The following is a 26,279-nucleotide window of genomic DNA, read 5'->3' as shown; positions in this document are numbered from 1 at the left end:
TGAATACTGTGAGACTGGATTGGCCATGGAGAGCCCTGAGTTCTGGCTTAGTGGGCATGGCAGTTGTTGAATACTGCAGGACTGGTGTTGGAGCAGAGCTGTTCGGGGGTGGGTGAGGAGAAAGAGGCAAGTATCCTCTGTGAAATTCCTAGAGGGGGACAGGTAATTTTGACCCTTAAGAGTAGGTGAGACATTTACACTTAGCTGCCACAGTACCAGTACTGTTTTCATCCCAATCTGGACGCTTGTGTAGAGTCTCCGCTGCCCAGCCTCTCCCGACGTGGCGATATATGTCCCGACCACGACTACTTGCCTCAGCCTGCGTACACCATCTGACCTAGCCAGCAGCGTGCTGGCAACCTCACAACTGGCACTTCTTCACTGCTTCTGAATAGTCTCTCCTTCACCTTTCCGCTCAGTCCGACTCTTCAGCTTTGTCTGTGATGGTCAGCACTTGCTTGTGTTTTGGGGGTCTTTGTTGTAAGAGGAATGACCAGAAGCATCTGATTATTCCACCGTCTTGGCCATGCCTCCTCCTTTTTCCTCTTTACACAATTAAGGTGTGTTCCAAAATATATATCTTTTCCATTAAAATAATGAATTAAAATAATGTCAGTGTTTCCCCACCTCACTCTGGGATCAGCAATCTTATTTGCATTTCTTTAGTCTGCTTCTACACTGAGAACTTGAATATTCTCCTAAACATCAAAGTCACCCTAAGAATAGGCTAGCAAGGTTTAGCAAATACAATTCAGGACTCCAGGGATTTCCCATGGAATACTGCGGATATATTTACAATAATATTAGTCCTTGTTTAACAGAAATTTGAATTCAACTAGTGGCTTGTATTTTATCTGGCAAAACTACCAAGAGGTATAGAACATTAAGCTGTTATGACTTACTCACCCTCAGAAGAACGGAACTGAATTTGGAGTCATAAGGCCGGAGTTTTAATCTTTGTTCCATAAACATAAAACACAGTGCCCAAACCAAACCAGTACACCAATTTTACAAAACCATTACAGATCATTTTGATTATCTGGGATAATAAATACTCATCAAACACTCTTGAGCACCTAGGCTTGGTGGGCTTGGGAGAAGATGTAAGGACAAGGAAGGCAGAAAATCTTTTACTCTGAAGGAAAAGGGCCTACTATTCTAAAGCCCTAGGATCTTCAGGTGTTAGACAGGGCCCCATGGCCCTGAAATAAGGGGATATCTTTACACCAAGGCATGATTCTCCTCACCCAAATCAAATCCCCAATCACACACACACTTGCTCCTATCTAACTTTTAGCTGGGCATTCTGAGCCATGAAGCCCTACTTCTCACCGTCAGCTTCACCCGTCTCCATCACACACCCTTGTTCTTTGGAATCCAGGCTTATCAAGGTATGTGCCCATATCTTTATGGGAATCGTGGTATTATCCTCTTTAAATGAAAGTATATTTGACTTCTTTTTCATTATGAACATAATTTTCAGTGTATTAAAGTCAAAATGAGTTGGAATAGCATTCATTTTGTTGTTGTTTCCAGAAGAGAGGCTTGGTAGAAAAATTGGTTACGGGAGATGAGGTTGCTGACCCCAAGTGGCTGCAATAAGAAAACAAATATGTTGATGTTATTGTTTTTAGGTGCGGATGAGTCACTTTCGACTCATAGCGACCCTATGCAGAACAGAATGAAAGACTACCTGGTCCTGCACGATCCTTACAATCGTTGCTATGCTTCAGCTCATTCTTGCAGCCACTGTGTCAATCCACCTCTTTGAGGGTCTTCCTCTTTTCCACTGACCTTATACTTTGCTAAGCTTGAACTTCTTCTCCAGGGACCGATCCCTCCTGACAACATGTCCAAAGTATGTAAGACGCAGTCTCGCCATCCTTCTTTCTAAGGAGCATTCTCGTTGCACTTCGTCCAAGACAGGTTTGTTCGCTCCTTGGGTGGTCCATGGTATATTCAATGTTCTTCACCAACACCACAATTCAAAGGCATCAATTCTTCTTCGGTCTTCCTTATTCATTGTCCAGCTTTCACATACATATGATGCGACTGAAAATACCATGGCTTGGGTCAGGCACACTTTAGTCTTCAAAGTGACATCTTTGCTTTTCAACACTTTAATGGAGTCCTTTGCAGCAGATTTACCCAGTGCATTGCGCCATTTGATTTCTTGACTGCTGCTTCTATGGCTGTTGATTGTGGATATAAGTAAAATGAAATCCTTGACAACTTCACTCTTTTCTCCATTTATCATTGGTCCAGTTGTAAGGATTTTTGTTTTCTTTACGTTGAGGTGCAATCCATACTGAAGGCTGTGGTCTCTGATCTTCATTAGTAAGTGCTTCAAGTCCTCTTCACTTTCAGCAAGCAAGGTTGCGTCACCTGCATAACTCAGGTTGTTGTGTCTTCTTCCAATCCTGATGCCTCGTTCTTCTTCATACAGTCCAGCTTCTCGTATTATTTGTTTAACATACAGATTAAATAGGTATGGTGAAAGGATACAACCTAAAGCACACCTTTGCTGACTTTAAAACAATCAGTGTCCTCTTGTTCTCTCTGAACAACTGCCTCTTGATCTATGTAAAGGTTCCTGATGAACGCAATTAAGTGTTCTGGAATTCTTATTCTTCACAATGTTATCCATAATTTCTTATGATCCACACAGTTGAATGCTTTTGCATAGTCAATAAAACACAGGTAAACATCCTTCTGGTATTCTCTGCTTCCAGCCAGGGTCCACCTGACATCAGCAGTGATACCCCTGGTTCCATGTCCTCTTCGGAAACTAGCCTGAATTTATGGCAGTTCCCTCTTGATATACTGCTGCAGCCATTTTTGAATGATTTTCAGCAAATTTTTGCTTGAATGTGATATTAATGATATTGACCGAAAATTTCCACATTTGGTTGGATCACCTTTCTTGGGAATAGGGATAAATACGGATCTCTTTCAGTCGGTCGGCCAGGAAGCTGTCTTCCATATTTCTTGGCATACCCTAAGAGCACCTCCAGCACTGCATCGGTTCGTGGAATCATCTCAATTGATATGCCGTCAATTCCTGGAGCCTTGTTTTTTGCTAATGCCTTCAGTGCAGCTGAGGCTTCTTCCTTTAGTGCAACCGGTTCCTGATCATATGCTACCTCTTGAAATGGCTGAACATCGACTAATACTTTTTGATTCCGTGTATTCCTTCCATCTTCTTTTGATGCTTCCAGTGTCATTTAATATTTTCCCCATAGAATTGTTCACTATTGCAACTCAAGGCTTGATTTTTTTATCAGTCCTTTCAGCTTCAGAAATGCTGAGTGTTTTCTTCCCTTTTCGTTTTCTATCTCAAGCTGTTTGCATATCTCATTATAATACTTTACTTTGTCTTCTCAAGAGGCCCTTTGAAATCTTTTGTTCAATTCTTTTACTTCATCATTTCTTCCTTTTGCTTTAGCTGCTCGACATTCATGAGCAAACTTCAGAGTCTCCTCTGACATCCATCTTGGTCTTTTCTTTCTTTCCTGTCTTTTCAATGACCTCTTGCTTTTTTCACATATGATGTCCTTGATGTCATTCCACACCTCCTCTGGTCTTTGGTCACTAGTGTTCAGTGTGTCAAATCTATTCTTGAGAGGGTCTCCAAACTGAGGTGGGATATACTCAAGATCATATTTTTTCTCTTGTGGACTTGCTCTGGTTTTCTTCAGTTTCAGCTTGAACTTGCGTACGCACAATTGATGGTCTGTTCCACGGTCGGCCCCTGGCCTTGCTCTGATTGATGATATCGAGCTTTTCCACCGTCACTTTCCGCAGATGTAGTCAATTTCATTCCTTTGTGTTCCATCTGGTGAGGTCCATGTGTAGAGTCTCCCTTTATGTTGGTAGAAGAAGGTATTTGCAATGAAGAAGTCGTTGGTCTTGAAAAATTCTATCATTCGATGTCTAGCATTGTTTCTATCACCACGGTCATATTTTCCAACTACCGATTCTTCTTCTTTGTTTCCAGCTTTCGCATTCCAATCACCAGTAATTATTGATGCATCTTGATTGAAAGCCCCCACGTCTTTGTCACTTTTTCGTATGTGGGGTCTTGTGCAAGTTGCTGGAAGCTATGCCACCAGTATTCAGATATCAGCAGGGTCACCCACGGAGGACAGATTTCAGCTGAGCTTCCAGACTAAGACAGACTAGGAAGAAGGACCCAGCAGTCTACTTCTGAAAAGCATTAGCCAGTGAAAACCTTATGAATAGCAGCACAACATTGTCTGATATAGTGCTGGAAGAAAGTCACCCCGGTTGGAAGGCACTCAAAAGACGACTGGGGAAGAGCTGCCTCCTCAAAGCAGAGTCAACCTTAATGATGTGAATGGAGTCAAGCTTTTGGGACCTTCATTTGCTGATGTGGCACGGCTCAAAATTAGAAGAAACAGCTGCAAACATCCATTAATAATAGGAACCTGGACTGTACAATGTATAAATCTAGGAAAATTGGAAATAATCAAAAATGAAATGGAACACATAAACATCAATATCCCAGGCATTAGTGAGCTGAGAAAAATGCAACAGCAGCAATATTGTAGTGGAAAAGCAGAGAATTCATCCAGAGGAGACAAGGGTTTTTTCTGCTCTTTGCTACAATTATGTGAGAAAGTCATTTCATAATGCAGTCCTCACAAGTTGCCTCATGATTTCTGAGTGTTATCTGAACGATAAAACTGATGGGACCCAATCAATATTTGTATCCACAGCATCCACAGTGTTTGTCCAACCTCTGTGAAAAGAGAGCCTCCATGCACCTTCTGCCCCTCTGGAAATTACTCTGCAGTCAGGAAGCACTTTCTTGCTTGTGCCTTTCTTTGTATTATCTCTGGCAGCTACAATGGGCAACTATAATCACAGCTTAGATGATGCAGTTAGAGAGAGTCAAGAAAATCATCCTAATATTTTTTAAAGCTACTTGAGATTTATAAAAGTAAAATCTTGGTGACTTTTCTAGGGATTTGAACTTCTACCATAGGGCAACCTTAAAGGATGTTCAGTCCAGACTTTCCTATTATGGGAATGGTCAGGCAAGTCATTGTATGTAGGCAGTCAAGAAAAGTAGGCTTGCTCCTTGATTCTTCTGCTTGTCAGTCCATCGAATTTTTTCCCATGATATACACTCAAGGATTTGGGGCCACTGGATTTGAATGAGTGAACTCAAGGCCACTGATTCAAACATTGCATTGTAGAGAAACAATCATGTCCAATTGTGCAATTTCTTTTTCTAAATTGAAAATCTTTCACCCTGGAAACATATGTGATTAAATTAGCCCATATGAAACTTACCAAGGTTGGCCATGAAAGGGCAAAGCCAAAAGTCCTTTGGACCCGGCTCCCTGACCATTCTTGTGGAAAGGTCTAAAGCAGGTACTGTTCACTGATAAAAATCATCTTGTATCTCCCGGCTCTGTACATCATCAACCCTTGCAGCAATTTCCTTCATGCAGTCTTGCTGTGGGATTTTCATTCCTGGGTCAAGATGCTGAGACTCTCCTTTTCTGCTCTCCTAAATCTCAGTATCCATGTCTTACCACTTACAAATTAAATAAAGCAGAGAAAATCAAGCACACAAAAACTGAGAAAATCTACCACCTATGTATAATGTAAGTACTGCAACCCCCAAAGTGTTCTCAATATACAAAACAATCTTGGGAAAGAAGAACAAACTATAGGACACTAACTTCAAGATTTAAAATAGCACTACATACACGCAGTACATTAAACCTTGTGGTTCTGGCGTAAGAAGAGACATAGAGACCAAAGAAATAGAATTGAGAGTCCAGAACTGAATTTGTACATCTTTGCTCAATTTGTTTCAACAATGATGCTACGTCCATTCAATGTGCAAAGAATGCTCTCTTTAACAAATGATGCTGGGACAATTGGATCTCCACAGAGAAAAGCATGAAGGCGGACACATACTCCACAGCATATACAAATATTTACTCTAAATGAAATGAATTGATGACCTAAATGTGAAAACTAAAACCATAAAACCCTTAAAAGTAATAACAGTTATATTTCATGTTCCCCCCCCCCCACACTTTCATAGATATGACATAAGAAACAAATAGATAAATTTCTCTTGGTGAAATTTAAATCTTTTGTGCATCAGTGAGCACTATCAAGAAAGTGAAGACAACTACAGGTTGCGAGAGCATACTTGGAATCTCCACACTCCTTAAGGGTTTCATATTCAGAAATATAAGGAGTGCCTAGAACTAAACTTAAAAAATTGTCAAAAGGCTTATATCAGTAGGCATTATTCCAAAAAAAATACAAATGGCCAGTATGCACATGAAAAGAGGCTCAACATAATCAGTCATTAGGGAAAAGCAAATCAAAATCACAATGAGCTATCACTCCACTTCACACTGATGGCTATTGCCAGAAAAAAACAAAAACAAACAGAAGAGCATTAGTGAGAATGGAAGAAGCTGGGAGCCATGTGCATTGCTAGTGCGCATCTGAGGTGCTGCAGCCACTGTAGTACACAGTTTGGTGGCTCCTCAAGTAATTTAACAAAGAATTCCCACATGACCCTGACATTCCACGCCTAGGCATATACACAAAAGAATTGAAAGTAAGAAAACGCATACTTGGACACTGACATTTACTGCAACATTATTCGCTGAATCAAAAAGGTGGAAACAACCCCAGTGTCCATCAGAAAATGACTGGATACACGAAACGTGACACATAGATACATGCAATATTATGCAGCAATACAGAGCAATACGATTTTGTTATTTTCAATAAACGGATGAACCTTGAAAACACTGTTCTGAGTGAAATAACTGAAATCCCAAGAACAATTATTGCACGTTCCCACTTACATGAAAATCTACAATATGCAAAGACATACAGCAGTTTAATGGCTAGAAGGGCTGGAGGCAGAAAGCATGGGGGGTGATTTTGAAAAACAAAGGAACAAAATCAACAAAAAGAATATTCAAAACCAAATGAAAAGAAACCTACGAAATCCTAGCATGTATTATTGATCATATATTGCATTTAAAATATGTGATATTTTGCAATATACAATATAAAAGAAGGCCAACCACCATTCTACCAACAAAAGAGTACATATAGTACCAACTACAGTCATCATGTTGGGAATAACATAGGACGTAGGCTGGCCCGGCTACAAGGGAATCCATTTATACTACAAAGAAGCAGTTACTGGATCATTCCACAAAGAAGTATCAGTACACTTTTGGGCAGTAGAATCCACCATCACGAAGGAGATTCACCTTAAGGTGCAGAAGTCCTTGGGTGGTCCTAGTGAGGTAGGAGGCATGTATGCAGTGACCTGGGGTCCACCATGGTCATTTGACATCGTGTGCTGTGTTTGAAACTGCACGTGACATGGGGGAAATAAAGGACAGGTCACCCTATCAGAAAAACAGGACTCTGAGATGAGACTCCCCATGGTAGCAGCATTTTGAGGCTTCAGAAAAGAAAGGACTCAGGTGTCTAGTCACATTTAGGCCTCCCCATGCTCTCTAGATCTACCCTCCCCCCCACCCCCCAGGCACAGGGCTTCCCCATGGCCTCCCCTGTCACTTACCTGACCCAAACCCCTGCGTTGCTTCTGCCATTCCCACTGAACTGGCACCACACCTGCCTGGGAAGGAGGGGATCCCAACCAATTGATCAGACACACCACAGGAAACCATTCCATTCTATCTTTCGGATCCTGAGGCCACCTGTGACAGAAGAGACAAGGGGTGAGGCTGGGAAGCCCTACTATAAGAGTGGAACTGTCATCTTCCTCCAGATTGTTCAAGGAACACAGACCCAGTTCCTCATATCCCTTACCTGTCAGCTCCCCTGAGCCAACAAACCTAGACCAGGCCATACATACCTGCTCAGGTGTGACTGAGGCCTTCACCTGCATCTCACGCCTCTCAGCACAGGGGCACATCAGAAGGTTCACCCTATCCACAACCAAGGCTGGAGGGATTCTGGCTGTGCAAGTCTGTATCTGGCTGTTTTTCAGCTAACTGAGGTCCTGTCATTTCAGGGTTCTTGCAGTCCTCTTTTCCCAGGCCCAGGTACGAACACTGTGTTTTCCCTACCTCCAGGTTACTGGTGCTCTTTGACTTTAGAAAGGCTCCCTAGCTCTGAGGGGCAGACTTTTGGTGGGACTGGAAGCCAGGATTGGTCAGGTGCACCTTTCTTATCAAAGTGACATCTTGCACTTTTAGAACTGTAAGGACATCTTTTGCAGCAGATTTGCTCAAGGCAAAAGTCCTTTGATGTCCTGACTACTGTTTTCATGGTTGTTGACTGTTCATTCAAGGGGCATGAAATCCTTGACAACTTCAAATATGTCTCTATTTACTTTGATTGTTCAGTATGAAGATTTTCATTTTCATTATGTTCAAGTGTAATCCACACTGAAGGCTGTGGTCTCTGACCTTCGTCACGTAGTTCTTCAAGTTTTCTTCATTGTCACCGTGCAAGTGTCATCTGCGTATCCCAGGTTCTCAGTGACACTGCTCCAATGCTGATGCCCCATTCTTCTTCATATATTCTGGCTTCTCACAGTATTTGTTAGGCATAGAGATTGACAAAGTGAGATGAAAGGATACAATATTGCCACGCCTCTTTCCCATGGACATATAGAAGGGCCTAAGTCCCCCAAATGCTGCACTCACAATCTCCAATACAACACCCCAAGGATGTCTTTATGTTCTTGCTTAACACATTCTAATGACACACAGGCACATACACAGACAGAAAGAGATACACACACACACACTGACCAATGATGTGTTGGTAAATATTTATCAATTCACTCTCCATTGGGAGTGCTGCAAGTCTGCTTTGTAAAGACTGACAACTTACCTGATAGAAGTAATCCTGCCATGGCTAATTTCAAGGTACCAGCCCAATGTCACTGACCCCCAGTGGGTAGAGATAAGCACCACCTACTATCCCAAATTTATAGGAGCCGATGCCAGCATACCTGCTCCACTTTCCTATTAGTATGTACACACATTCCACCTGCACCATGAGAAGGACCTTTAACTCCCACCCATAATGTGTAAACCAAATGTCACTATATATCTCCAGAACACACAGCTCGCAACTCCTGAACACACACATATAACTAGGACCCACAACCTGAATATACAAACATACCACATCCTACTGCTCATAGTTTTACAACAAAAACCCTATGGACCATGAATACTCACAGTCATTACTACGACGATGTATATACTCCCCACATGTGCCTGAACACACACATGTACAACAAACAGTACATATATGTACTCACTGAACACCGTACACACAGTCTAGCTCTCTAATACCACCGAGCACAAAATCTCACTTCACAGGCCACGCTAATACAGACACACACCAAAGCCCACATCTCTAAACACTAATAATACACAATTCCAAAATGCAGGCACAATTTATATAAACCCTCTCAGTTTCCAAAGGTACATCCTCAATCTCCCACATCCTCTAGAACAAACACCCCTGAAAACTAGTGAAACCAAATAAACACACAACCACATACGACCTTTAGTATTAACATATTTAAGTACACCACATGGACACTGAAAATGCACATACAAGCTATACCACCAAATTCTGCAAGAATTAGACCAGAATAGGCACAAAGAGGAATGCCGGCTGCTTTCATACAGACACAAACCGCACATACACTCACCCAAAACCCAACCGTGTGTATGCAGCCCACACATTCATGGATGCAGATAAAACTCCAAAACACCAACAAACCTTGCACTCTAGCTAATATACACACACAGCCCAAGCCCCTAAACGGCCACGTGTTCACACATGCCAGACACAACACACACAGACACACAGACATACACACACACACAGCCTCAATTTCTCAAAGTATACATCACCCAAAACACTACAGATTATCACACGTCTCTAGAATACAGCCTCACTTCCCCAGCCTCCGAAAGTGCCCAAACACACCTAGAAACACCCTAACATTCTCCAAAGAAACACAAGTAGAACACTCCAAGAATAATTCACCCACTCACTCGTGACTTATACACGCCAATATATACTCCCCACTCACAAGGAAATATCTCTTGCACATCCTGAATAAATACACCGGAACCCCGTTCTAGGTCCATATCTCACGTTCCAAAGCTGCCACATTCTCAGTATCTCACAGATAACCATATCAACATGCCTCCACTACATGTAAACACAATTCTCCCACACCCTGTGCAAACACACAGCCCCATATTCTCATCAGACACACTGTCCTCATTTTCCAGAATACACCATACTCTCTACTGAAAAAGAGTACACACAGCCCTGGAAAATATTCATCCAAACGGCCATGCCCCTTCATGAAACACACAAGTTCTTTACCCATACAACTGGCCTCACACCCTAAATCGAACCTAAATTAACCAGGGTACTGAAAGTATGAACAACGACCTTGTATCTTCCAACACCAATATAACCTCACAATGCCTGCCCACACATAATCCAACAATCCAAAATACTCGAACAGAAATCAGTTTCAAATTTTCTAGTGTACAGAATCACACAAACCCCAGACCGAACATGGAAGAATGCATGTGTGACTCCAGAAAAGCACCCAAAGCAACACAAACGTACAACATGCCCTGACTACACACCAGCGATCTTCCCTCACTCCCCAAATATACAGAAAGAGCAGGCCCTACACCCAAACTAATACACACAGGCACACTCCCTCAGATGCCCAAATGTACAGCAGAGAAACCCACTCCAAACCTGCTATTAGGTACACAGGAGGACCCAAAATTCACGGCAGGAGAGCCACGCCCTAAGTATTCCCTGGAGCCACAAATTGTAAAGAGCTCACCTCCGAGTCTCTGAGTGCACACGCCTGTATCTCATGCCCTGCACATTCCCACAAAACACACTCATACTGAACCACAAATATTCATACAGACACCGCCAATCCACACATACAAATATCACTTTCCTAAGAACCCATTCACACATACACAACCCCCAAACTGTGAATTCACAGAAACACATGGCCAACAGAGTCCCAAATAACAGGCACAAAAGCACCCACACCACTCAATTCTCACAATCCCTACAAAGCTCACAACTACATCTCTGTCCTATTTCAAGATATACACAACACCACGCAAGTACCTACCCTCAAAAAGCAAACACAAAACTCTCTCATCTCCTCAAGTGCACACACGGACCACCGACAGCCTCTTAATATACACACGTGCCTCACATTCCAAATGCACCCACTGACACTCCCTCCACTCCTCCAGGATGGAAACACAAATACAACAACTTACAGCCTCAAATGCACACACAGTTGTGTGCTGGCAAAGGATTACACACCCGCACCGCCCTTCTGCAGAATTAGACACACGTACAAAATGTCCCAGATACACGTGGAGGAGTGGCACAGAATTTACTGATTTCAATCGAACATGCAGTACTCGTGACTGGAAATCTTTTATACACACATCATCAGCAGGAGGCCTTTGTAGATCTTGGCAAATCTCTTGCATCCTTAACCCACCATGCTTGCAAGTCAATCATGATTCCATGCAGGACACTGCAAATAAATGCTTGGTTTTTAGTCAGTTCAGCAAAGTCACTCACTTCCTGAGCAAATCAGTGTCATTTGAACATGAACGTTGGTTGACATGTTCCTTATGTTAACAAGGAAAACCTAAGAGAAGGGAGGTCATAGGCTGGAACTTGGCTGAATTTTCTTTGACAGGAGATCTTTCTTTCCTTAAACAGAAAGTGCTTTTCAAATCCTAAAGAATGGTTCAAAATTAGGTATTATTCACAATGTAACAGGTAATGACTTGATATACTTGTCAGTTTAAAGAGCCATTATTGAAATTTCCCCGCTCATTTTCAGTTCACCAATTAGGAAAACAATCACTGCAGTCCTGAGATGCAGCCTTTGCCATTTCCCGTGGTATAAATACCGCCAGCACAGGACAAGCTGGCAACCTGAGGGCACTGAATTCTACACAGTGAAAGGGGGTCTCCCAATGCAAAACCCACGCCTGCGAATAACCCAGGAGCCTACAGGAGGGTGAAGCATAGCAGCAACATTACCAAGGATGTTTGCGTGTCCCTTACCTTCCTTTGTAATAGAACTGACCTAAGAGAAAGCGGAAGAGCGGTGCGCTCCTGTGTGCAGGGTCTGAGGCCTCCCCTGGCACAGCCCAGCCCAGCCGCGAGACCTACCCTTGGGGACCCTGCCTCCCCTGCTCCTGCCGCGCGCCTCCCTGAAGGGGACCTTCTGCAACTGACGCCTGAGGCCGTTAGAGGGCGGCAGTTCGCGCGCCCCAGAGCCCTGTCCCGGGAGGTGGTGCGCATGCGTGAGCTCCGAGAGGAGGGTGGGCTTAGCTTTGCACCCTGAGGGCTCCTTACCTAAGGCCAACCCTTTGTTGTGAGTGCTTTCTGACTCACAGCGACCCCATAGGACAGAACTCCATCATCCAAGGGCCGTTTTAGCTTCAGGCAGCCCTGCTGAAAATTGAAACCTCCCAGACTGCCTTGCATTAAGAAATGCTTGATTTTCACATCACCTGCCTCTGCACTTCCAGCTACATTGTATTTGCGTTTTTACATGCACTACACCGTACTCTCACTGTCCCTGGCTCTACAAATCTTCTAGGAATGCATGCTAAGTGATCTCTTAAGGGAAAAGTCCTCAATATGTGTACTTCAGCTTACTTTTCTATGGTTTTGGGATGAGGAATACTTCACAGCCAGTGCTCCTTCCCTCCTATCTACATAGCAGGCACTATGGGGAAAAAAAGAAATTATTCCTTTTTTTTTTTTATAATTATTCCTGTTAGCCCTTAAAATGTCCGCAACACAATTGCATCATTGTATTGCTTTTAAGGTTTTTTTTTTTTTTAAGAAAAAGCTTGATAATCAGATACCCTTTTTCTGGAAATTGCAAGATTTTTATGATTTCTCACTCCTTGGATGACTCTCTGCATGACCCTACAGAGTCAACACATGGAGCCTCCAAGTGCACAGGCTGAGAGAGAAATCACTGCAGCTGGATAAGACTCAGTCATCACATTTTGTCATTTCCTCCAATGCTCTGAAGTTGGGTGGAAGATCGTCTGTCGTCTGTGTTCCATGACCCAAGAACAGAGATGATTTTTATCAGTGGTCAGTGCAGGCCTTAGAGTTTTTCTACAGGGATGGTCAGAGAGCCAGTTCCAAAGGACTTTTGGCTTTGCGCTTTCACAGCCAGTAGTAGTAAATTTCCTATGGGCTAATTTAATCACATATGTTTCCATGGTTGAACATTTTCAGGCAGTAGAAACACACATTGCAGAATATGGACATTAATGTTCCTCCACAATGCAATGTTTCAATCATTGGCTTTGGGCTCACTCATTCAAATCCAATGGTCCTAACTCCAAATAAGTATGTACAACGGGAAAAAACTGATGGACTAACTGGCAAGCGGAAGTATCAAAGCGCAAGCTGCTGTTCTTGAAGGACTAGATGCACTGATTTGCCCCACCATCAGCCTGGATTGAAAAGCAGTTAAGGTGGCTCCACGGTAGAAGCTCAAGTCCTAAGAAAAGTCGCCAAGATTTTACTTTCCTCGATCCCCATGACTAGCTTTTCAAAATATCAGGGCAGTTTTATTGAGTCTAACTTCATCATCCAAGCTAAGACATGAGTAGAGCTGTTCATTGTAGGTGCCAGAGAAAATACAAAGATAGATGCACGCAACAAGCTACGACCTGGTTGCAGAGAATTAAGGTGTTGGCAATTTCCAGAGAGGCAGAAGCTGCGTGGAGGCGCTCTTTTCACAGTGGTTGGGCAAACACTGTGGATGGTGAAGGTAGAAATATTCTTCGGGTCTTATCAGGTTTATATTTCAAGTAAAACTCAGACAACACGAGGCAATTCATGAGGTCCACATTCTGAAATGACTTTGTCACATAATTGTAGCAAAGAGGGGAGAAGAAGCCTTGTGTCTTCTGAGCTTCCAATTCTCTGCTTCTCCACTACAATACGACTGCTATTGCCTTTGTCTACATTACCCTCTTGAGTCAAAATATCTTCCCCAGGGACAAGAATCTAAGTTAGTGCCAGCAGAGAAGTTTTCTGAGTGAAGGCTATCAGTGTGGAACACTCCTCCTTCATGCCTCTCTCCTTTCCTTACACTCTCCCATCTGGAGGCCACTACTGCTGTGAGAGCAGGATTAAAGTTGGTCTCACATTCCTTTTCTCATTGCAACTACTAGGGGTCAGCACCCTTCATCACCCATGACTAATTTTGCTTCAAGTGTCTCTTCCTGAAATGACAACAAAATGAGTGCTGTTCAACTCATTTTAATACACTGAAAATTATGTTCATGATTAAAAAAAATTCAAACATATTTTATTGAATGAACAGTCTACCATGACTCCCACAAAGATATGAGCACATAGCTTGATGAGCCTGGATTCCAAAGTGCAAGGGTGTGTGTAGGGCTTCACGGCTCAGAATGGCCAGGGAGGGGTTAGATGGGAGCAAGTGTGTGTGTGATTTGACTTTGGTGAGTAGAATCCTGTTTTGGCCTCAAGATACCCACCCATTTTAGGGCCTTGGGGGTCTATCTAACACCTGAAAAACTCAGGGCTGTTAGGAAAAAAAAAAAAAAAACACTCATTGCCATCGAGTTGCCTCCTAAGCTCATTTAGTTTCAGAGAAATAGATTTTCGTCTCCCTCGTCCTTATATCAGCTCCCATGCCCACTAAGCCCAAGAGCTCGAGGGCGTTTGATGACCATTCAATATCCCAGATGATCAAAATGGCCTGTAAGATTCTGAATAATTGGCATGCTGGTTTGGTTTGGGCGCTGTGTTTCTATGTTTATAAAACCAAGATTACAACTCTGACCTTCTGACTGCAAATTCAGTTTTGTTCTTATAGGGTGAGTAAGTCATAATATCTAAGGTGTTTTTTGTTTTTTTTTTTTTTTAACCTCTGTAGGTTTGCCAGATAAAATACAGGCCACTTGTCAACATCAAATTTTTGAGAAACAACGACTAATGTTTTTGTGGAGTCCTGCTGGTGCAGTGTTCTTGGAAGCATGTCCCCATCTTACACAGGGATTCCTTGGAGTCCTGTATTTTACTTGCTAAATCCAGCAAGACTATTTCGCGGTAATTTGAAGCTTACGAAAATGTTAAAGTTCTCACTGTACAATCTAGGGTGTATGTAAGAATACAAATAGGATCATTGATCCAGAAAGGAAAAAAAAACTATAAACACACAAGCTTGCATTAATTTTAACGGAAAATATATATACGGCACGGGGTATGTCTATACAGGAACACACCTTAATTGTATAATGAAAAAAAGGAAACTGAAAGCACTCCTGATAAATGAGCACAGCTTCTGTTAGTTACCCTCAGTCACATACAATATTTTTGGAAAGAGGAAAAAGAAATAGAAAATATCATCGATTTCCACTCAGATGGAGAATCTGGTTGCCAAGAAAAGGTGTGGGGGCGGGGGGAGGCGTTGCCACTGTACAATCTATCGGGAACTGTTTGACTTTTCAGAGGTATCTTTCTCTAATTACTTAATTACAGTCATTGTTAGGAATATGATCCTTGAATATGAATGTACAATACATTAACCTGAGAAACAACAGGAATCTACTTCAGGTCATCGAATTAGAGGCTGTTGGCCTTCCTTTAATACAGTGGGGCTTTCCAGGAAAAAGGATCATGGGTAAGGCTGGCCATGCTGTAGCCCCCAGAGTTTTCAGTAAGGAATGGGAGTTCAGGGACACAAGGACTGCTTTCTAAACAATAATGGATACGATACTGTATGCACACACACCAAACACAATGGAACTTCTCAGAAAACCATAATTTCGAGCACTCAGATTCCTTGTCTCTATAAGGACCCCACCTTCCATTAGACAAAGTGTCCTGAATTTTGCTCATGAAGTACTGGTGACCTTGTAATAATTCAAGAACCTACCACCTAGAGTTGGGGAACAGGGTGGGTATAGGGGCACAAAACTAGGTATGTTGATAAGAATTGAAGTCTAGAGTAGAGCCTTTGTGCTCTGGATCTAAGAAAGAACCGACAAATGGCCAGAAGAGGTTCACATGATTTGTGTTGTCAACTGTAATTTGAAGGAAACATGTAGCTTTTGCCTACCTGTCAGATCCCTTTCATGGAATGTCTCCTCATCCCAACCTGCCCCTCACCCCTCCCCCACTGTAGAATGTCTGGAGTCCTACATTCTCACCTGTTTAGATTCAAACTTTCCCCTCCTTTTCTTGGATCCATGAGCATCTATTGCAGCCAGATCACGCTCTGAGTCCAGGACGTGGCGATTTCACATGCTGAAGGCTGCCAGACAGCTGTGGTCAGTGCCCAAGCCTGTGGAGATATCTTCAGGAGGGAGTAGGCCAGGAGGGGAGGGGGTGTGTTATCAGATTCCTGCCACCCGTCCAACCCTTGGGAATTCAAGTTTGACACTTCCCCTGGGGACAAGCTCTCTGAGCAGGAATAAGGAGTGGACTCTTAACACCACCCGGAATATCCCACCTAGGAAGGCTCGAAGAGGCAGATTAGAAAAATGAGACAGGGTGTTGGGGAAAGAAGGAAAGAGGTTTTGTAGCGGACATCATGAAAAGAAACACTCAGGAAGAGATGGGGAAAACACTCACTTAAAGACTCACTCCTTCAAGAAAATCTAGAGGACACTTTCTACTTCAGAAAGTCCCTGCCCTGCTAGTGAGCCTGCTGGGGGCATTTCGGACAGAGTGGATGTCAACCCTTTTCCGTGGGTTGGAAACAGCTTATGAGAGTGAGAGCCTGTCTGCCTGGGATTCCTGAGACAGGTTCTGTGAGTCAGTGATAGCTTGGGCCTCTTACTTCTTGGTAGACAGGGGCCTGGGAGTCTGGTTGAACTCCTCACAAGTTCTCTAGCAGTAAAGTTCTCAACTGGAAGGAAGGAACATCTAATTTAATCTCAGGATTTTTTGCAGTCTTCACCAGTTCCCTCTTCCATACTGCTGCCCATCACTCGAGATTCATTGTGCTGATTCCCAGTGACCAGGCAGGGAATTCGGATGACCTAACACTTGGTTGCCTTTCCTCCACCTCCATTTACTCTTGTCCTTTGTCTCAACAGCAACTCCAGTGCTGGGACCGGATATGACCATGAATCCTGGTGCCTCCATGTCTCCTTTCACTGCACTGCCCTTTCCCCCACACACTCCTGGACCTCCACAGCAAACACCCTGGATGCAGCAGCCACTGCCCCTCATGACTTCATCATGCCTTCCAGGCACCCCTCTTGGGCTCTCTGCTTTTCCCAGGACACTTCTTGTGCCGAGCACTGGGGATTCTGGCCCCTGTGGGGCCAGGCCTGCAAAGGTCATTGTTCAAGTGAGGACAGAAGGGAGTTCAGCAGAGCTCCCTGGAATTCAGACCTTTGTCATGGGGCAGACCCCACTTAATTGGAGTGCCCCAGGGGCTCCCAGTGGGGTAGTTGAGCATGCCCCACCCCTTTTTGTGGAAGCCTCTGCTGTGATCCCTGCCACTTCTGTTGTGGCTACTCAGGCTTGTAGGGGAGTTTGCTCCCCAGCTCTTTCTCTTCAAGCTCCACCACCAGCTGCCCAGCTGGCCTCCATTTTCCCCCAAGTGAAGGCTTGCTCAGGCCAACATGCTTCTTCTGGGGAGAAAAGCCTGGCCGCCACACAATCCAGGCCTTCGCTGGATGACTCCTCCTGTAATCCCCAGAGTGTTTACCAGAACTACCGACGTTGGCAATGTTTCAAGTCTCTGGCCCGGAGGCACCATCCCCAAAGCCCTGATACAGAAGCTCTTTCCTGCTTTCTCATGTGAGTGCCCTAATCAGTGGGGACAGCTGAGATTATCCTGCAGCTTTCAAACAAAGAGATCTTGGGGAGACACAATGGAGGTTAGGCTCTTTAGGAACACTTGAGAGAAGGTCATGAGGGTGATGGGATATGTTATGAGAAGGTATATTCCCGATAATATTATACACACCTCCCTGTGTACTACATATTCAGGTATCTTGTCTCAATTGACGCTGACCACCTTGTACGTGAAGTCAATCTTTATATTGGAATCGTTACCTTAACAATTATTTTGAAGAGACTAAACACCATGGTAGAAACCCTGGTAGCATAGTCGTTAAGCTCTATGGCTGCTAACCAAAACGTCAGCAGTTCAAATCCACCACCCCTCCTCGGAAAATCTATGGGGCAGTTCTACTCTGTCCTGTAGTATCACTATGAGTCGGGATCAACAAAATGCCAAAGGGTTTGGTTTTGGTTTTTTTAAATGCTGTGGTAAAGTGAGGAGCCATGATGTGAATTTTGGTCTCAGATCACAAACTACGTTCTTCCACTGGTCTTTCCCTTCCAATGAAAGAGCTCAGCATATTTTGGCCATTGCCTCAGGAGACGTGAAACGGGCAAGGCCTAGGACAACCACTTTAAGTTTACTCCCACCCTCATTCCTCTGGAGAATATCCGTTACAACAGGGAGGTGGTAGAGTATGCATAGTGGTGAAAGGCTTGGGCTCTGTCCTCCTTAGATTTGTAATCCTGAGCAAGGCATTGTACACCTTCACCCTAGAGTATCTCATCAAATAAGGAGACAATTTCAGTTCATTAAGAGGAGAGCTAAGAAGACGATATGACCTAATATATAAAGTGTAGTCCATAAAAAGTACCCGCAAGAGCAAAACTGTCCTAGCTACAGTGTGTGTGAGTGGAAATTGGCAATGAAGTGCAGGGTCATGGGCTTCTGTGAATGAAAGGCAGACTGATTAGTCATGTGGGAAGGTTTATCTTTTCAGAGCAGAGCCTACATCTCTCTCAACCCTGAGCTTCCCAACAGGTCAATCAGTATGGAACTCTGATCACATTCACAGGATGTTTTTCCACATACATGTTGCTCTCATTGGCTGAAAGACTGAAGGCATCTTCTTCTTTTCCCCACTCCCCAGCACTCACCCAAGAATAAAGACACAGTCCACTAAACCCAAATTTCCAGCAGTCTTAGGGATTCCCTGGATTCCGAAACAGCTTATGGTATTCTGGAGGCAAAAGCACTTGAACTCTAAAACACTGGAAGAGGGACTGTCATGGACAAATAGCAAGATAGATGTGATGATGGGCAGGGGATGTGTGTAGGGGTGGGGTCAAGATGGGGATGGAATATGTATTTGTCCAAAGTTACTGACATGCATGGGTATTTAGCCCAGTCCTGCGATCCCTGGCTAGACTGAAGCCCACCATGACCCTGGAGGAGGGACTCTGGCGGTCTGTACAGGAATGGCAGCGCAAAAGCAATTTTGACCGAATGATCTTCTATGAGATGGCAGAAAAGTGAGTCCATGGCATCCTGGCCCTGTTGGGACTGAATGATGAGGTGTGAATGAAGAGGGAGGGTTGGTACAAATCACAGGGTCTGTGTGAGGAGGAGGTGTGAAGTTGGACAGGGCTCCTGGTTCCCTGATGATCCCGCTCTACCCTCAGACAACTGCTACCACCACATTCACTGCTTGGAGTTTTCTGTTCTACAGTCTTTAAGAAACTCACCCCTTCTACATGTTGGATTTGTGGATGGCCTGAAACTGGAGTGTTAAGACAGAATGGGGATAAACACTGTGGATACCCATGGAGATACAGTCCAAGCTGTGGACACTCTGCAGTGAGGGGATATGCTGTACCAGACAAGTTCCCACTTGCCTCAATGTCCGTATAGATAACACGGAATTTGGGGCCACTCTTCCTTATGACAACTGGTACAAAAGTATTCTACAACCATCCAAGAATGGCCCAGGCTGGAAAGGTGTGGTCAGGGGAAGGCAGCATCTCAGTCACCCTGTTGGACGTGTTTCTGTCCCTCATTGCCTTTCCTCCCTTGGTTTAAAAAAAAATCATCAAAGGAGCCTGAGGCTTTTGGGAAACCTCACATTCCACCTTTTTCCAAATGTCTCTTGGACCTCTTGCCCACCTGGTTTATATCTCAAGGCCTCAGAGCTTGAGACTAGGACCGGGACTCTAGGAACTAGTCCTTGGTGTTATCTGCAATCACCTTCATCTCATTCCAGGTTCAGGCTCTCACCTCTACCATGTGCGTTTTAGGCAAGGGCAGGAGAGGCTTGGAGGACGGTGCGCATGAGTGGGTCCTGCTGTGTGTCATGTAGGTCTGATTCAATTCAACCAACCAGTGTCAGTGTTGTGGTGTGCCATCAGGTGCTAAGGGTATGGAAAGGTAGTGAGCACTATGGCTGTGTCAGGAGAAGCTTCCAAGAAGGCATGGCTCATTTCCTTCGCAACCTTCCTATGTTATGATAAGTTGTGCTGACGGTGAAGGGATGATGTGGTGAACATGTAAGGGATCCAAACCTTGTTTGTGCCTCCTGGGAAATGGACTTACTGGGTATCTGGACAGGTCATTGAAGGCACATCTTTCTCCACTGCCCCATAATTGGCTGTTGCCTGGTCCTGGGGCTCCTGGTGCATCTTGCCTTCTCCTCAGCACAGCCTGTGCCTCCCTCACCCTTGTCAGGTTCATGGAGTTTGAGGCAGAGGAGGAGACAGAGATTCAGATGTTGCAGCAGAGGAATGCATCTGTCTGCCTGCCTCCTCCGGCTCCACGCAATGTTGATCCTCACAGGCCTTCATCCACTGTGGCTGCCCAGCATCCAGGTATGGCTAAGCAAGGTCAACAGGAGCTACGGGCCCGGGGTCAAAGGAGGTATGTAGGGACTGGTTATGCCGGGAGAAGGCATTGTCTTCACATGTGGTACTTTTCTTTCAAGAGGGGGCAATGGCTATTTCTATCAGCAGAGACTGCCAGATGCCTGGGGTCTCCGCTACTCTTCATTACACCCTAGTAGTGAGGTGGTTACGTTTTATAACTACAGTCTCACATGGATTATCAAAAGTGGGCTCCAACATCTAATCAGCTTTAAATGTGGGTCTCAATGAGACTTCTTGTAAAAGAAGTAGTTTCGAGTTTCCCCACAAGCTGACTGTCTTAGACTGTCTGCCTCTTACATCTTCTCCTCTCACAGTGTTTGTGGCTTCAGGCATGCCTGCTTTACCAGGAACCATGACAGTGTCTCCAGAATTCTGCCTTTACCACATGGGGTTGGGTGGTGACTTAGTTATCTAGTGTTGCTAGAACAGAAATACCACAGTGGATGGATTTGCCAAACAGAAATTTATTCTCTCACAGTCTAGGAGGCTAGAAGTCTGAATTCAGAGTATCAGCTCTTGGGGAATGCTTTTACTCTCTGTTGGTTCTGGGGGAAGGTCCTTGTCATCAATATTCCCCGCATCTAGGAACTCCTCAGCACAGGGACCTCGCGTCCAGAGGACTGGATTCACTCTGGGCACTTCTTTCCTGGTGGCATGAAGTTCCTCTCCTCTCTGCTTGTTTCTCTCTTTTTCCATTTCAAAAGAGATTGACTCAAGATACAATCGAATCCTGTAGACTGAGGCCTGCTTCATTAACACAACTGCCTCTAATCCTCCTTCATTAACATCATAGATGTTAGGATTTACAAGACATCGGATAATCACATCAGGTCCCCAAATGGTGGACAACCACAAAATACTGGGCGTCATGGACTAGCAAAGTTGACACACATTTTGGGGTCACAGTTCAATCTGTAACAGGTGTAAGAGCCAGAATTTGCTGCCGCATAAACATTCTCTTTCCAACCCCACCTATAGTGTTCATTCCAAAGAAGGGAGTTTCCATGGCACAGCCCCCTAAGCAACATCGACACAGAACCGAGCACCCTTGGGAGCCCAAGCGGTCCCATGAAATCCCTCCCGAAGCTGTCAAGGAGCATGTTGAGATCATGGAAGATCTCCTTGGAACTGCCCATTCAGCCACTGTGGAGCCAGATGGAAAATATGAAGAAGAAGAAAATGAGCAACAACAGGAAGAGGATGAGCTGTATCCAGACCCGGGACTCCTGAGCTACATTGACAAGCTGTGTGCACAGGAAGGATTTATCACCAAGGTGGGCCGGGACCTGAGGTTTGGTGTCTGTGGGCTCTGTACTTTTGGCGTTCCAGCCACCAAACATCTGGAGTTTTACCCCAGACATTGTAATTAAGCTCAGTTCCTTCCTCCATGATCAATGTGTGCGTCCCTTTCTTCTGTGCATATGTGTGTGTGTATGAGTGTCTGAGTATGTGTAGGCTGGGGTGGTGACATTTTAATACAATACTGGATGCAAATTCGAGGGGGAGATTATTCCTTGTCTTCTAGAACCTCTAAATCAGTGTTTACTCCTTGTCAAAGATGTTCACAAGCCTCCTCGTTCCGTCAACAGGTGGAAGCAGTTATTCACCCTCAGTTCCTGGAAATGTTACTATCACCAGAATCACAGGTAGATCCCCTGTCCTTAAGGCAGGAGCTGGAGGAAGAGGAAGGACTCACTCTCACTCAGGTAAACCAGAGGAGGAAGGGAGAATCATAACACGAAACCCACAGGATTTCATCTAACCTGACAGTGCCTTGGCTGTCATGGCTTCTGGGGAAGGCCAGCTCCAGGTGCGGGAGCAAGTGCAGAATGAGGAGGTAAGAGATAATGGAATGGCAGAGAAGAGGAGTGGAATGGTAAGGCATTGCGTTTGGGAAAACCACAGAAGAGGACGGAGAGGCAGAGCTGCAGTACTAGTTATTGAAGGACACTTGAGTGACTAACTTCCCTAAATCTTGTCCCAATACTATGGTCTCCACCACCCACTCAGCCACGTGTTCTCACAATCTGTACAGAATCAGTAATTATCCATTTTCCTTCCTTGCAGCTGGTAGAGAAGCGACTGCTGGAATTGAAAGGAAACGTGGGTGTGGAGGCATCCCCAACTTATGGCGTGCCAACCAGGGAGTCACCTTGTACAGAGTCTGGGAGCAGTCAAGATGCGGGGAGCACAGATAACCACAACAGCCAACTACAGACGAGCAAGAAAATGAGCACAAGAAAGTTGGATGCAGATGACCTGCCAAAAGATGGCAGCGGACACAGTCATCTGTCTACGTCAAAAGAACTTGATCTCTTTACATGGAGGCCCATGTCACAGGAACTTAAGTCTGCACAATCAACTTCTCCTCAACGGCGTCCTAGTCGCACCTACCCTAGATTGGGAAACAGAGGAACCTTAATGTCCTTACAAGCCTCTCCTAGTAGTGAAACACCTGGGAAAGGAGAAGGGTCCAGTGAAGAAGAAAAAGAAGAGGAGGAACTCCCCAGCCTTGACTTCCTCTTGGCATCTCAAGAAAGCCTACTGCCCTGGAGTCTTTCCAAGAGTCCTCTGCCTGCCTCCAGCATTCTGCACCATGGAATTCGGGGTACCTGGGGAGCATCCCAGCTCCGATCTCCAGAGACAGTGAGTCTTAGCCAACCTGGACATACAGCTGCCAAGTGTAAGATCCCAGCTCAAGTCAGAACTCCATCACTTGCTGCAAAGCGGCCCTACTCAGGGGCTGACCTTGGAGTCTCTGGGAGGCAACCCTTGACCGTGGGAGAGGTCCAACCCTCACTGCCTCTAAAAAGAAAGTGTGACCCTTCCACACATGGAAAAAGGAAGAAGCATCTTCTTAGCCAGTAGTGAGCTCTCCTATATGTCAGACCCTCAAGTTGGGGTCCCCTAAATAGATTAGAGTTGTCAACTCCTCCCCCATACTTATTAGGCTAATGCTCCTCCCCTAACCTAGTGGTACTTCTTGGCTGTTGTACAGATACGATGAGGGCAGAGGGGAGGCCAAAGCCTGGGCAGGGTGCACATGTATTTCCATGGTGGGAGATGAGGCACAGTAGCTTTACTTTTACTTTGAAGAATAGTCCTCTGTAAATTGAGATTAAAGATAGTTTTGTTGGCAGAAACTCTCATTGACTCTTTCTTCCGTTCCTCCTCTACTGCTGGATGGACTGTGGTGCTGTGAAAAGAAAAAGATACAGGTGTCCCCCGTTTTCCACATCCATATGTGACTGACTTAGCTCTTTCCTCCAGCTTTACCTGATGTCCTCAGAATGCTCCTGGGGACAGTCTGGCTCCGGCCTCTCACAGCTCATTGATAAATCGCCAGTGATCACTGTCATCACCCATTTTTCACAAGCTGTGGCTTGGTTTGGGAGCTTTCTGTGGGTATCCTAACAATATCTCTGTCTCTTAACCATCTATTAATGGAATTGGCATTTCAACCTTTCAGCCTTCTTGGCCATTAACTAATGTTTCTATAATTGAGCCTGGAGGCTGCACTTTTCTTTAAGGTGCTTTTTTTCTGTTTGCTAGGAAGATGTCGGACAATAGATCTAAAATGATCCTCAGCACACCCAGGGATTTTCCTATGTGGTTTATTTGACTTGACAGGATCAAGACTTGGCTTCTTGGGGACATGGCTTTCTGTTTCTCTGCATTTACTCTAAGAAGTGGTATCATGAATTCTCAAGAGGACTTCTACATAAGCAATGGTAGTATGCTATTTCTGGTGAGGACAATAACGAGACAGAATGTGTTGGAAATATACTTGTGAAGATTTCTTTAGATAGTGTGTATATGAGCCATGAAAATAGAGAAGTTAGGAGGTCCCTTTGCCTTATTTCTGGAAAGGAAGGAATTTCATTCAACCGAATTGGGAAGGTCCATCCTGCTGTGGTCAAGGAGACTGACCTCAGGTAACTTGGTAACCTTCCAAGGAGCATCCTATAGGTACTCTTCCCTTTCTTTTCCAAACGATGACTGAAATTCTGGGTTAAATTGATGTAGATTTAGTCTTACACTTACATTGGAAATAGTTCCTTACAAACAAGAGGAAACCTACCTTACAGAACAACAATACAGCCCAGGAAAAGCGGAGACGTGATGATGTTTATGGCAGACCTGGATGCCTGGAGTATGCAAGGCTAGATGTGAGCAGGGTTGGTACGAACAGCTGAGAAGCATTGAGGTATTAGTAGTCTGATTCTTCGGGCACTTGCATAGACCCCATGTTCAGAGCACTGGGTGTTCCAGTGGTTTGGCATTTGGTGCCTGTGAGCTGCTGCATTTGTTAGGAAGTTCCTAACTGGGATCTGAATGGAGACCTCCGCAAGTAAGATTCTGTTGGGGAAAAAATCAAAATGAAGAGATGAGAAAGAGGGGAGAGGACGCCTCTGGTCTTTCCTCAGAATTGTCAAGTCCTTGCCCTCCAATCTGCACTTACGTCCTCCAATCCAAGTGTCCATGGCCTCACTTCTCCAGCCCATTCCCCTCAGTAGCTCTGATTCTCAACTTGGAAGCTCCCTGGAACTCAACAAAGTTTCCTCTCAGCCCAATGCTTTTTTCTCCGAGTTCCAAATTCTAATTTTGTTGCAAGTACCTGTGAATTTTCAGGAATGCCATGTCCCAGAAGTTTCCCGGCCAACACCATGAAGGGACCTCATAGAGTGTCCTCCTCAGCATAACCTGCAATCCTGGTGTATCCCAGGTATTTAGAGGAGTGTACATATCAAACATTGAAAGACAATAATGGTAAGTGAAGGACAGAGCCCTGGCTCCTCCATTCCCTGGTGTTTGACTTTAGAAAACTTCCGTAAGTCCTCTACATTTCAAGATCTTCACTGGGAAAATAGTATAACACTGTACAGCTCTCAGGATGCTTGGGATATTAAAGGAGTCATGCAGCTGGTCCTTGGCACCCAGTGCTGTTGGCTCTAGGGACTGGGAGGCACTGTATATTCTCTGACCCCTGTCTTGGGTGGCTAGATGGATTTGGGTGATAACCAACAGCCCTCAGGCCCCTGATGTGTGTGGATGAGGTCCCTGTTTAATGGGCAGGGTGACATCAAATGTCACGATTCTGCAACTACCCCTTGGCTGTTGCAGTTGAAAACAGGCTTCAAGTGTATGCCCTCATGGTGTTGAATTGGCCCACACGGGTACAGGCAGGGGTGAAGGGAGCTACATGTCCTCAGACCCTTTATACCAGTGCCCAGGCAAAGGGGTAGCTCCTGGCCTGACTTCCCAGCTGAGGGGGCATGGTGAATTTTTATAGCCAAGAGACTAGTTTGGGTGCAGACAGCCCTGAGATCTGGGTTAGAGGCCTGGCAGTTGTTGAATACTGCCTGACTGGTGTCAGAGTGGACAGGGGGGAGCGGGAGGTGGGTGCGGGGAGGGAGAACAGGCACTTCCCCCTGTTAGCATCTTGGAGGGGGAGGGCTTATTTT

At 44.8% G+C, this 26,279-nt stretch overlaps 1 protein-coding gene across 1 annotated transcript; it reads left to right on the top strand.

The window, feature by feature from the left end:
• The first annotated feature begins 56 nt into the window (after window positions 1–56).
• On the top strand, window positions 57–23,682 carry LOC126082525 (NUT family member 2G-like). The gene is given in 12 exon segments (XM_049895025.1): window positions 57–108; window positions 254–323; window positions 12,175–12,419; window positions 14,785–14,859; window positions 16,227–16,257; window positions 16,259–16,353; window positions 17,202–17,913; window positions 19,303–19,431; window positions 20,621–20,760; window positions 21,793–22,088; window positions 22,404–22,520; window positions 22,882–23,682. Coding segments are annotated over 12 exon segments (2,763 nt in total).
• The last annotated feature ends 2,597 nt before the right edge of the window (window positions 23,683–26,279 follow it).

This window comes from Elephas maximus, chromosome 9 (genome assembly GCF_024166365.1).
Source record: "Elephas maximus indicus isolate mEleMax1 chromosome 9, mEleMax1 primary haplotype, whole genome shotgun sequence".
NCBI lineage: Eukaryota > Metazoa > Chordata > Mammalia > Proboscidea > Elephantidae > Elephas > Elephas maximus.
The sequence above is the reverse complement of the archived record's forward strand: the minus strand, read 5'-3'. Positions and strand labels throughout refer to the sequence as shown.